At 56.6% G+C, this 11,408-nt stretch overlaps 1 protein-coding gene across 5 annotated transcripts; it reads left to right on the top strand.

Annotated features, from left to right (window-relative positions):
* On the top strand, nucleotides 1–10,501 carry GBGT1 (globoside alpha-1,3-N-acetylgalactosaminyltransferase 1 (FORS blood group)). Of its 5 annotated transcripts, XM_059925941.1 has the most exons (8): nucleotides 1–496; nucleotides 619–804; nucleotides 1,326–1,507; nucleotides 2,100–2,165; nucleotides 7,027–7,077; nucleotides 7,160–7,195; nucleotides 7,920–8,054; nucleotides 9,171–10,501. In XM_059925941.1, exons 3-8 carry the CDS (start codon nucleotides 1,437–1,439, stop codon nucleotides 9,853–9,855), a joined length of 1,044 nt encoding a protein of 347 aa, XP_059781924.1. In that variant the 5' UTR covers nucleotides 1–496; nucleotides 619–804; nucleotides 1,326–1,436; the 3' UTR covers nucleotides 9,856–10,501. The 5 variants fall into 5 exon arrangements, with proteins under 5 accessions (XP_059781924.1, XP_059781923.1, XP_059781921.1 ...); XM_059925940.1 differs by lacking the exon at nucleotides 619–804; XM_059925938.1 differs by lacking the exon at nucleotides 1–496 and having other exon boundaries at nucleotides 506–804.
* The last annotated feature ends 907 nt before the right edge of the window (nucleotides 10,502–11,408 follow it).

The following is an 11,408-nucleotide window of genomic DNA, read 5'->3' as shown; positions in this document are numbered from 1 at the left end:
TCCCCTCCCCCGAGCCCCGCCCGGCCCCGACCCCGGCGGGCCCTGAGTCAGGCCCCACCCAGCGCGCTACTAAAGGCGCCCGACAGGCCCTGGGTTTCGCCGGACTGCAGGCGAACCGAGACCCTGTTTTCAGGGCCGGGCTGCGCCCCTCCCTCCGTCCTTTCTAACGCTGGTCCGGCCGCAAGGGGCTGAGTCTGCAGCCCGCAGGGACAGTCGCGCTCCCCCGCCGCTCCCTGTCCCCGCCCCGCGCCCGGCCGGAGGAGCAGCGCCGCGAGCCCGGAGCCTGTAGTGGCCGGCCGAAGTCGTGGTGCGCGTCTCGGCCCCAAGCTCCTGGGTGCAGATCCCCGGCTGGGGCGGCCGAAGCTCGGGCGTGGTTCTGCGTCGGCGGAGCGGCCCCGGCGGCCTGGGCCCCACCGGAGGAAGAAACCAGCGGAGCCGACGGTCGACGCGGAGCTTTGGAGGACGCCGCGCCCCAAGCCCGGCTGGGGAAACGGAGGTCCGCAGAGGGAGGGAGAGGGAGAGGGAGCGGGCCTGCCAGAGGCCACCGGGCGAGCCGGGGCCAAAGCCCCAAAACTCCGGCCCGGGGATCTTTGTCTGACCTCGGGCGGACCCCCGCAGAGCTGTCAGGCGTCCCGCGCTCGCAGTGACCCGGGCCGGACCCAGCGCTTTAGAGCCCTTCCCGCACATCAGGGGCGGTGCGGATTGCGTCTTGCCACCGCACCAAGCCCCCTGTAGCTGAGGAGGACGCCGAGGCTGTGGTGGAGCGGGCAGGAGAGCGCCTTGCCCAAGGTTACCGCCGAGCGGGTGAGAGCTGAAGCGCGTTCCCGCGGTCCCGGGAGAGCCCAGGCCCCCTCTCCCGGAGGAATGCGCTGCTACCACCCCTGCCCCCACCCCCATCCCGGGGGATCTATGCCGCCCCTCTCCGCGCACCACCCCCTCCCCAGGCCGAGTGTGTCCCCGCGGTGCGGGCTCTGGGCTTGATTTCCGGCGTCCTCGCAGTTTCCCCTGGAATCCTTCTCCAAGCCCCGCCCCCCCCCCAAGCGCTGTTGCCCTAGTCCCTAGGATGGCCGCCCTTAGCTCATCACAGGAGGTCAGCAGGGAGACCTGAGAGACAAGGCAGGGAGCCGGTCGCCTTTCGCAAGGCACAGCAGCAGGCTTTGGCTGAGTCCTGAGCCTCTGTTCCTCAGAACTGCCAGATCTGGGCCTGGGTCCAGCAGGACCAGGAGACAACTGGAATCCACATTCCCCTGGTGGGGCCGCCCAGGGGAGGGCAGGGCAGCAAAAATGGGGCCACTGTCCTGTGGCTAAGGAGCATTCCTTTGCAGGTGTTTCCTGGACCCCGGAGACACAGGCTCCGAGCCTGACACCCCTGAGAGAGGTGGGCTGGCACACCCAGACTCCGCAGGTACCCAGGCTCAGATGCTACCCACCCAGCGATGCACTGCCCCAGAATAGCCCTGGGCCTGGGGTTCTGCCTGCTGGTGGGCATAGCCCTCTGTTCTCTGTGGTGAGCATGCCCCGTGGAGCCCTCCCTCCCTACCCCAGACCCCTGCCTCTCTCAGCATCTCAACCCCCAAACCTTGACCCCTTCACAGGATTCCCAGGTCCCACCCACCTCTCTCGGTGCACCTGTCCCTTCACCCCAGCCCCAGTAAGACTGAACTAGCCTGGCTTATGGATTTTGCTTTGCAGTGGCCTCCTGGCCTTTGCACTTGCTCTTTCCTCTGCCTGGACTATTCTTCTAGCCATGTTAATGAGGCACTCCTGTTTATGCTCCAGAATTCACCCTATGTGTTCTTCCCACAAAGCTCTGGGGGCTGCCCCCCACCACCAGCACCTCGTGTGCAGGGCCTGGCGTCAAGAACATTCCTGTCCCGGGAATGAATGGCTGCATGGCTAATGACTCATTGCAGAACACCAGGAGGCTTTGTCCTCCGAGGTCAGCCAGACCCAAGGAATGATTGGGCGGGGGCGGGGAGGGGGAGGGGAGGTGTATCCCAGGTGCACCACTCGGGGCCTGCATTCCCGCTAACATGCAGCAAAGTGCATTTTCAGCCTCAGGTGCAAAGTCAAGTCAACAGGTGTTATTTCCTTCCCAGGGTGTATGTCGAGAACTGGCTGTCGGTCTCCTATGTCCCTTATTATCTCCCCTGCCCAGAGATCTTGTAAGTATGGTCCAGGGAATATTGGGGGCCCCCGGAGTGGAGGAGATGAGAGGGGTTTTAAGGTCACTTTGTAGGTTCTTAGGTCCTAAGCTCATGATTCTGAGCAGTGTGATAAGCATGTAGGTAATTTATGAGCTGCCACAAATGTGGAGTGAAATTCCCCCGTTTCAGTCCTTGGGTGTCCTTGCAGTGCCCCCTCCACAGTTCTGACCTTGAGCACGTTGCATAGCTCTGAGCCTCACTTTGCTGTATCTGTAAAATGGGATGATAGAGGTGCCCCTCCCGAGCCAGGCAGAGCATGGGGTACTGTGATGATGCCTGTAAATATCCTGGTGTCGCACCTGGCACGTAGGAGATGCTCAGGAAAGAGTGCTTTTAGGACTTGACTTTTTTTTTTAATAAATTTATTTATTTATTTTATTTTTTATTTTTATTTTTGGCTGCGTTGGGTCTTCTTAGCTGCACATGGGCTTTCTCTAGTTGTGGCGACCGGGGCCACTCTTCGTTGAGATGCGCGGGCTTCTCATTGCGGTGGCTTCTCTTGTTGCGGAGCATGGGCTCTAGGTGCACGGGCCTCAGTAGTTGTGGCACGCGGGCTCAGTAGTTGTGGCTCACAGTCTTAGTTGCTCCGTGGCCTGTGGGATCTCCCTGGACCAGGGATCGAACCCGTGTCCCCTGCATTGGCAGGCGGATTCTTAACCATTGCGCCACCAGGGAAGTCCAGGACTTGACATTTTGCTCAATTTTGTGTTCTCTGTGGCTTCAAAGAACAAATGGACACATGATCAGTCTCCCCCACATAACAAATCTGACATTTTGTCAGTTAAGAGTGAAAAAGATTTGGTTATAGATGAATCTAGAACTTGAAATGATTCCTACTGATTGCGTCACTTTTTATATCCGATATCAAATGTATCTCAGACTTGCCAAGATGGGATCAAACAGTCTGCCGTTCAGATCGCCCCAGCGCTGTTGTCGTTCAACTGTCATTAGCGAATAATTCTCTGCCCTGGGCAGGTTGTTCTGTGACAGCGACGGCCTGATCCCAGTGGCCTCCTCTCACCGTGGTTTGTTTCATGCCTCAAATAAGTGCTGGTTTATAAGAACCAGTGTGTTTCCCAGCCAAGTCCTCCATGTCATCAGACTAAAGCTAATAACAATAATTTTCCAAGTCCAAAAAAAAAAGAGTGAAAAAGGTGATTTGGGACAGTCTCAAGGGGACATTTGGCCACCCAGTCTTGTTTTTCATGACAGCAAAAGGAAAGTTTAAAATCTGGGTCATAGACTACTAACTAACAACAAAGTGTGTTTCACTATTATAAACATAGAATACAGTAAATTAGGAGGCTGGATAACAGAAAAGACAAAAGAAAAAAAAATACCCTCTTGTGTCTTGCTGGTCCACGTCATACTCTGACTCCAAAGTTCATTGTCAGCTCGTTGGTTGCTACGCTTTCTATTTGAACAGATTGTTCTAAAAAGCAGAAAGGCTGCTTGATATTGAAAGTAGTTGTGGCCACGTTTTTGTGATTTTTATCCAGTTTCCCCAGAATTGGCTTTCTTTTTTGGCGTCTGGTCACCATCCTTTTATTCCACCCAGGGACTGGGCCCTAATTCTTGAATCCCTCTCCCTTTCCCACCAACAAGTTTGCGGCATTTAGGTTGTTTGCAGTTTCCCAGCATTCTAAATTAGTTTGTAATGAGCAACTTTGGATATGCAGCTTTTTCCATCTTAAAGATCCTTTCCTTTGGTAAGTTTCTGAGCCAAAGGATATGGCTGAGGTGTCCATCCATCGCGTCAGGTTGCTCTCCAGGGGGACCATGGCACACACACACTCGAACTCACACAGATACACCACCACCCCACCACCCCACGGCAGCTGCATTGCACCGGGGCTGGTGCTGGAAGTATTAGGTGCTATGAAAAACAAAAAGCAAACCACCTTGCTGACTCCAGACATGGGAAATGTGATGTGGTTTAAATTTCATTTCTTTGATTCCTACCAGGCTCTCACCTCCCCCACGCCTTCCCATTAACTGAATTTCCTCTTTGGTGACTCGCCTGCTCCAGCACCTTCTCTCCTTGGCCTGTTGGTGGGTCCTCTATCACCACCCTTGGCCGAAAGTACACGCTACATTTTTTTTCTTTGCAGTTTGTCTATCTTTTGGTTCTACTGAGTTATTTTTTTTTTTTAATAGATTAAAGTTGGAGATTATTGTTTGTTTGAAATGGTCACATCTTCCCCTCTGTTCATTTGGATCTCTTCTTTACTTTTAGTTTCATGACCTTCAGAGGTTGGGAAATGTGAAGTTCCTTTTTTTGGCTCTGGCTCATCTGTGGCTTTGGAATTTTTTTTTTTTTTTTTTAATTTATTTATTTTATTTATTTACTTCTGGCTGCGTTGGGTCTTTGTTGCTGCACACGGGCTTTCTCTAGTTGCGGCCAGCGGGGGCTACTCTTCGTTTTGGTGCGCAGGTCTCTCACTGCGGTGGCTTCTCTTGTTGCGGAGCACGGGCTCTAGGCGCACGGGCTTAAGTAGTTGTGGCTCATGGACTCAGTAGTTGTGACTCACGGGCTCTAGAGCTCAGGCTTCAGTAGTTGTGGCACGCGGGCTTCAGTAGCTGTGGCTCACAGGCTCTAGAGCGCAGGCTCATTAGTTGTGGCGCACAGGCTTAGTTGCTCCGCGGCATGTGGGATCTTCCCGGACCAGGGCTCGAATCCGTGTCCCCTGCATTGGCAGGCGGATTCTTAACCACTGCGCCACCAGGGAAGCCCGGCTTTGGAATTCTTATGTCTAACCCTTTAAAGTGGCCAGAGCAGAGCGTGTCCAGGCTGGTGGGGGGAAGGGAAATACCGATGGCCAGGGAAGTGTGGAACAAGGGCCCCTTTCCCCTTCTCACTTCTGACCACCTTCTCAGAGTCCCATCACTTTCTTTTCTTCTTTCTTTCTTTTTTCTTTTTGAAGATGTTGTCTTCTTTATTTATTTTTGGCTGTGCTGTGCAGCACGCAGGATCTTAGTTCCCCTGCCAGGAATCAAACCCGCACCCCCTGCACTGGAAGTGTGGAGTCTTAACCACTGGACGGCCAGGGAAGTCCCCCTATCTCTTTCTGAGCAGGGACCTGAAATGTGCTTGTCTGTGTGAAACTAGAGCAGGGGGCCAACTGGATGGATCAACTTTTAAAAATTGTTGCTTCCAGAGTACAGACTGATCACAGAAGGAAAACTGTAATAGGGTTTCACTTCTAAGAGATCTCTGGAATAGTCATATTTATAGAGACAGAAGTAGGAATAATAGTTACCAGGGGCTGGGAGAGGGAATGGGGAGTCAGTGTCTCAGGGGGACAGGGTCTCAGTTTGGGACGATGAAAAACTTCTGGACATGGATGGTGGTGATGGTTGCCCAACAATGTGAATGTCCTTTAATGCCCCTGAACTGTATACTTTCAAATGGTTAAAATGGGAAATCTTTGTTATGTATATCTTACCACACACACAAAGCACAGACTGAAAAAACTAGGAAAGCTCCAGGAGGCTTAAGCCATCCCATCGTAGGAGACGTACTGAAGAGACCCAAGTGAATGGCAGGCACCCACGTCCTCAGGTGGTCTGAGCCTTACAGGCGAGCTCAGGCCTCTGCCGGAACAGGTTCTGACCCGGTCCCTGGGTGGCCTTGGGCAAGCCTTTCCCTTCCCCAGGCCTCACTTCCACCCTGGGGAGTGACATTATTGTCCCCACTTTAAGGGTGAGGGAACTAAACCCCGAGGAGTGAGATGTCCGGCCCCTGGTCTCTCCAGCCAGCTGGTGGCAGAGCCAGAGGCATGTCACCGGCAGCCTCCTGTGTCTGACCCTGTCGCCGGCCACCTCCTTCCTTAATCAGCCCTCCTTCCTAATCCCCCCAGGTTGGCCGCAGCTAGTGGAGGCCGGCCACACAGACAGCCTGCCAAGAAGGGGCCAGGGTGCTGCCCTTACCATTCGCTCCGTGCTGGGCCCTGGCTGACAGGCCCCGACTCACATACCTGTCTTACCTCTCACGACAGCTCTAAGGGTTAAGGGTGCTGCCTCATTTTACAGATGAGGGAAAATGGGTGTATCAGTCAGCGTTCCACTAAAGAAACAGGACCAGGAAGAGGGAGGGAGACTGACTGACTGACTGATTGATTGAAAGCAATCGGCTTACACGACTGTGGGGTGGCTGAGCCAGTCTGAAATCCATGGAGCGGGCCATCGGGAAGGGTGGGCTGGAACTCTTCGGCAGGAGCTGACACTGCTGTCCACCGGCAGAATTTCTTCTTCAGGGAAACCTCAGTTCTATGCTATAGCTTTTCAACTGACCATATCAGGCCTACCAGACTATGGAGGATGATCTTTACACGAGGTCAACTGGTGTAGATGTTACTGACATCTACAAAATCCGTACCTTCACAGCAATGCCTTGATTGGTGGTTGCGTAACTGGGTCCTTCAAGTGACCATCACCATAGGTTCAGGTTAAGTAACTCGCCCACCCAGGCTAGAAAGTGGCAGAAGTGGGCTCACCGGGCCTTTGCAGCTCCACAAACCTTCTCCCCAATGCCCAGGCTCTTCCAGAGCAATATGTTTGAAAGAGAGACAGAAAAAGACTTTGGAGACAAATGGTACCAGGCTGGAATCACTGCCCTGCCACACGGTGACCCTGGACAGACCGCCTCTATAGGAGTCCAGCCCCGACAGAGTGGACAGAGCAGTGGGGGAGGGTCAAGGGTGTCTGGGGGGTTGGGGGTGCCTGTCCCATGGGGTGCTTCACCTCGACCTCATCCTTCCCTGCTGAGTGTTTCTGCCCCCCACCGGCACTAATGGCTCTGTCTCACCTCTCCCACCAGCAACATGAAGCTGCAATACAAGGGGGAAAAGCCATTCCAGCCCGTGACACCGTAAGCAGACTGTTACTTCCCCCTTTGTGGCCCCGGGGTTGGGGGCTGCCTCCCCTTAACCACTCACCCTTCTTGGTTGCAGGTCACAGTACCCTCAGCCCAAGCTACTGGAGCAAAAGTAGGTGTTGGTTAGGGCCTGGGCACAGAATGGAGAGACCTGGGGTGGAGGCGGGGGCACAGGCCTCTGATCTGGAAGTTGGGGTACTGGAGGTGTCCACTGGCCTCGGAGTCTGGGTAGTCTGGGACCTGGGCTCCAGTCCAGCTCTGTCACTAGCTGTGTGACCTTGGACAGGTTACCCAACCACTCTGGGCTTTTTCTGCACAGGTGGATAATAATAATACCCACCTGATAGGAGGTTGGAGGATGAGATGAGACGGTGTTTGCAAAATGCAGAGCAGGGAATTCCCTGGCAGTCCAAGTGGTTAGGACTCCGTGCTTTCATTGCTGAGGGCCTGGGTTCAATCCGTGGTCAGGGAACTAAGATCCCTCAAGCTGCGTGGCGAGGCCAAAAATAATGATAATAATAACGCAGAGCACTGTGCCTTCTGCATAGTCGTGCTCCATCCATCGTTGATGATGATGCTGATGACCCCCGTCTCCGAGGCACTTAGCAGGCACCGGAAATGCCAGGCTCCTCTAGACACTGGACATGCATTAACTCCTGGTCCTCTTGACCACGCTGGGAAGTAGCTATGACTATCTCCACTTTCCACATGAGGATCCTGGGGCCCAGAGACAGGGATGAAGCTGCCCAGGGCCACACAGCTTTGGCAGGGCCAAGATGAGAGGGAGGCTTTCCCCAGGGGAGGGTCTCAGCCCCGACGGCCTCCTCTGCTGCCAGGCCCACAGAGCTCCTGACCCTCACACCCTGGTTGGCGCCCATTGTCTCCGAGGGAACCTTCGACCCCGAGCTTCTGCATCGTATCTACCAGCCGCTGAACCTGACCGTCGGGGTCACGGTGTTTGCCGTGGGGAAGTGAGTAGTGGGCTGGGCTGGGCTGGGGGGAGGGGGGGTTATAAATTCTGAACCCCAGGAATTTATAGTCTGGGGAGAGACAGGGCCCCAACCCGGGCACCAGGGAGGCCCTGAACCAGGTGCTGTGCAGGTGGGAAGGTACAGAGTGGAGTATGCTGGTGGGAGGGGAGCTTCCTGGAGGAAGGGGGTCTGGCCCTGGCATGGAAGGGGGGGAGGGGGAGGCAGCCCAGGTGAGGAAGCAGCGGGAGCCTTTGTCAGGAGGCACCCTTGTCCCTTCACCCCTTCTGCTTCCCCTGAAGCGTCCAGGCAGGTGTGAAGGAGTGGAAAGCCCCCCAGACCACCTCATAGAATTGGGGGTCTGTGGTCAGGCCACAGGCGTGTCAAGAGACCCAGGCAGAGCTGGCCCTGCCCTGGGGACCCTCTCTCCTCCAGCCTCCAGCCTGCGGGCTCTCTGGACACCTCCTGTTTTCCCCTCTCCTTCCTCACCCCGCCTGCCCTTTCCTTTAGGAGCCATCACCTGGCAGCTGCCCTCTGGGTCCCTTTCTGGGACTCCTGAGAGAGGGACCCTAATGGGTCCCCAGCAACTAAGCACTGGCCAGATGATGGATGGCCCAGCGGGGGTCAGGGGACCCCCCACCACCACCGGCCCAGTCGGCACCCAGCACCCAGCACCCAGCACCACTCACCTTCCCTTGACTCAGCCACTTCCCCGCTTCTTGGCTACTTTCCTCTCTCTGAGCCTCAGTGTCTGTGCCTAGGAAGTGGGGACTGTGGTCCCTGCCTTCTAGGGAGTTTATGAGGCTAGAAGGAGAGAAGAATCCCTTAGAACACTGCCTGGCACTTAGTAAGTGCTCAATAAAAGTTAGCTCAGTCTGTGAATATGAGTCATCAAGTATCATTATTAGGACAGTCTTAAGAGGTTGGTACTAAGATTGTGGGAATTTGACAGACAAGGACCCCGAGGGGCAGACCTGAGTGACTTCTTGAGATGGGAAGCTGGGAGGTGGACCCCAGCCTGGCCAACCCCAGCCCTGTCCGTGTGGTGCCAGCACATAGTGGGGACCCAGGCAGCGGCCCTGCTGAGGCCATGGTGCATGATGGGATTCTCTCCACCAGGTACACCCAGTTCGTCCAGCACTTCCTGGAGTCAGCCGAGCAGTTCTTCATGCAGGGGTTCCGGGTGCACTACTATGTCTTCACTAACGACCCCACGGCCATTCCTCGGGTCCGGCTGGGCTCCGGCCGCCTCGCCAGCATCATCCCCATCCAGGGGCACTCCCGCTGGGAGGAAATCTCCACACGCCGGATGGAGACCATCAGCCAGCATATTGCGGAGAGGGCGCACCGGGAGATCGACTACCTCTTCTGCCTCGATGTGGACATGGTGTTCCGGAACCCGTGGGGCCCCGAGACCTTGGGGGACCTGGTAGCTGCCATTCACCCCGGCTACTTCGCTGTCCCCCGCCAGCAGTTCCCCTACGAACGCCGGCCTCTTTCCACCGCCTTTGTGGCGGGTGGTGAGGGGGACTTCTATTATGGCAGGGCGGTCTTTGGGGGGCGGGTGGCCAGGGTGTACGACTTTACCAGGGGCTGCCACATGGGCATCCTGGCAGACAAGGCCAACGGCATCATGGCAGCCTGGCAGGAGGAGAGTCACCTGAACCGCCGCTTCATCTCACATAAGCCCTCCAAAGTGCTGTCCCCCGAGTACCTCTGGGATGACAGGAAGCCCCAGCCCCCCAGCCTGAAGCTGATCCGCTTTTCTACCCTGGACAAGGACACCGACTGGCTGAGAAGCTGACGGCTGAGCCGGGGCTGCCGTGGACAGGGGGGACCCCAGTGAGCGCCCAGCTCACCGGAGCCTCACTTCTCAAGCCTTAAGTGAGACCAGCCCTGTGCTGTCTACCTCTCAATCTGCCGGCAGAATCCAATGGGAAAATGGGCCTGTAAAGGCCTTTGTAAACTGTGAAGGGCGGTGTGCATATGAGGAGAACGCCAAGACCACACAGCCTGTGGCCCAAGAACGGCAGGACAGGAGGAGGGGAGACCAGAGGTGGAAGAAGACAGGGCCCGGCAGGCCTCACCCAGCACACGTGCCTTGCGGCGGGCTCTGGAGTCTCAGCCCCGCCCAGTACCTCAAATTCCCCCTCTGTCCCCCTTCTGTTGCCTGTTGCCCTTAAAGTTGCACTTCTAACACTCGTGTGCAAGGCATCCGGACCCCTTTCCTCTGGCTGCAGAGGTCCTGGGTGCTGTGATGTCCCCCAGCCACACGGAGCCAATTCCTCGCTCAGGACCCTGAGTGAGCCTTCGAAATCGACCAGGTCTAGGCTCTCTCTGGTTTCATGTCCCACCTCCCTTGAGGTGCACCACACTCCCTGGCACCAGCCGCCTCCTTTGTAAGAGGGTTTGGGCAGTTTTTAATAAAGGTGGCATATGCTCGGCCCTAACCGGGGTTTCTTCACCTGCACATCCAAGTATCTTGGCCACCAGCCCGCAGGGATGCAGACAGCCTGGATTGCAAATACACTCAGCTCGGGTAGGTGTGGTCGGGGTACAGTTTTCCAGAGAACCTGGGCTGATGCTGGCCGCTGCAACAGACAGGGTTTCACCCTGCTTCTCCTGGGAGATGGGTGAAGTGGAAATGTCGCCGGATATGCTGCTCTCCTGAGTCGGGGCGAGCAGAGCCTACCAGCTGGATACCCTGTGGGCTCTTGGTCCCTGAGCACACAGCGAATATGTCTGCCGGGTTCCTGCATCTGCGGTCAGCCTCAGCCCTGGGATGCCCCTGGCGGGCGTGGGGCCCCAAGGCCGTGGTGCAGGCCCAGGATTAGAGGGGCTTCAGAGCCCTGCGGTGGTTCCCTCTGCCTGGTGGGACAGAGATGCAGTGGGGGCGGCCCAGTGTCCACTCCCCTGGGGGAAGCAGCCTCTTTGCCACGTAAGGCAGGGGCGGAGGGCGGGGGGCGGTGCAGTCTGTGGCCATGTCTGGAGGAGCAGGAACCCACCCTCCTGACCACCCCTGGCAAAACTGGGGCCAGCCCCAAGTCCACTCTTCCCGCAGCCTGTGTTTTGGGCGGCAAGCGAGGACAGACTACAAGAGTGTGGACAGACTGAGTGACCGCTGTGAGGAGACAGCCTGCGCTGGAGAGGATGGTCAGGGAGAGGCCCCGAGGGGCTCCCTGGGCAGAGGGACAAGGGCGGACCCATGGCCCATGTGTCCCTAGTGGGGAGCACCTTACCATGGTGCCTGGACCTGCCCCAGGGTGTGTGTGAGGCCAGCAGTGTTGAATGAGCAGGCCCTGCCTTCACGGAGCTTCCATGTTGGAGCAGGGAGAGGGCCCTTGATGTGGAGACCAG

This window comes from Balaenoptera ricei, chromosome 6 (genome assembly GCF_028023285.1).
Source record: "Balaenoptera ricei isolate mBalRic1 chromosome 6, mBalRic1.hap2, whole genome shotgun sequence".
Classification (NCBI taxonomy): domain Eukaryota; kingdom Metazoa; phylum Chordata; class Mammalia; order Artiodactyla; family Balaenopteridae; genus Balaenoptera; species Balaenoptera ricei.
Note: the sequence above shows the minus strand (reverse complement) of the source record. Positions and strands in the feature narration are given on the sequence as shown.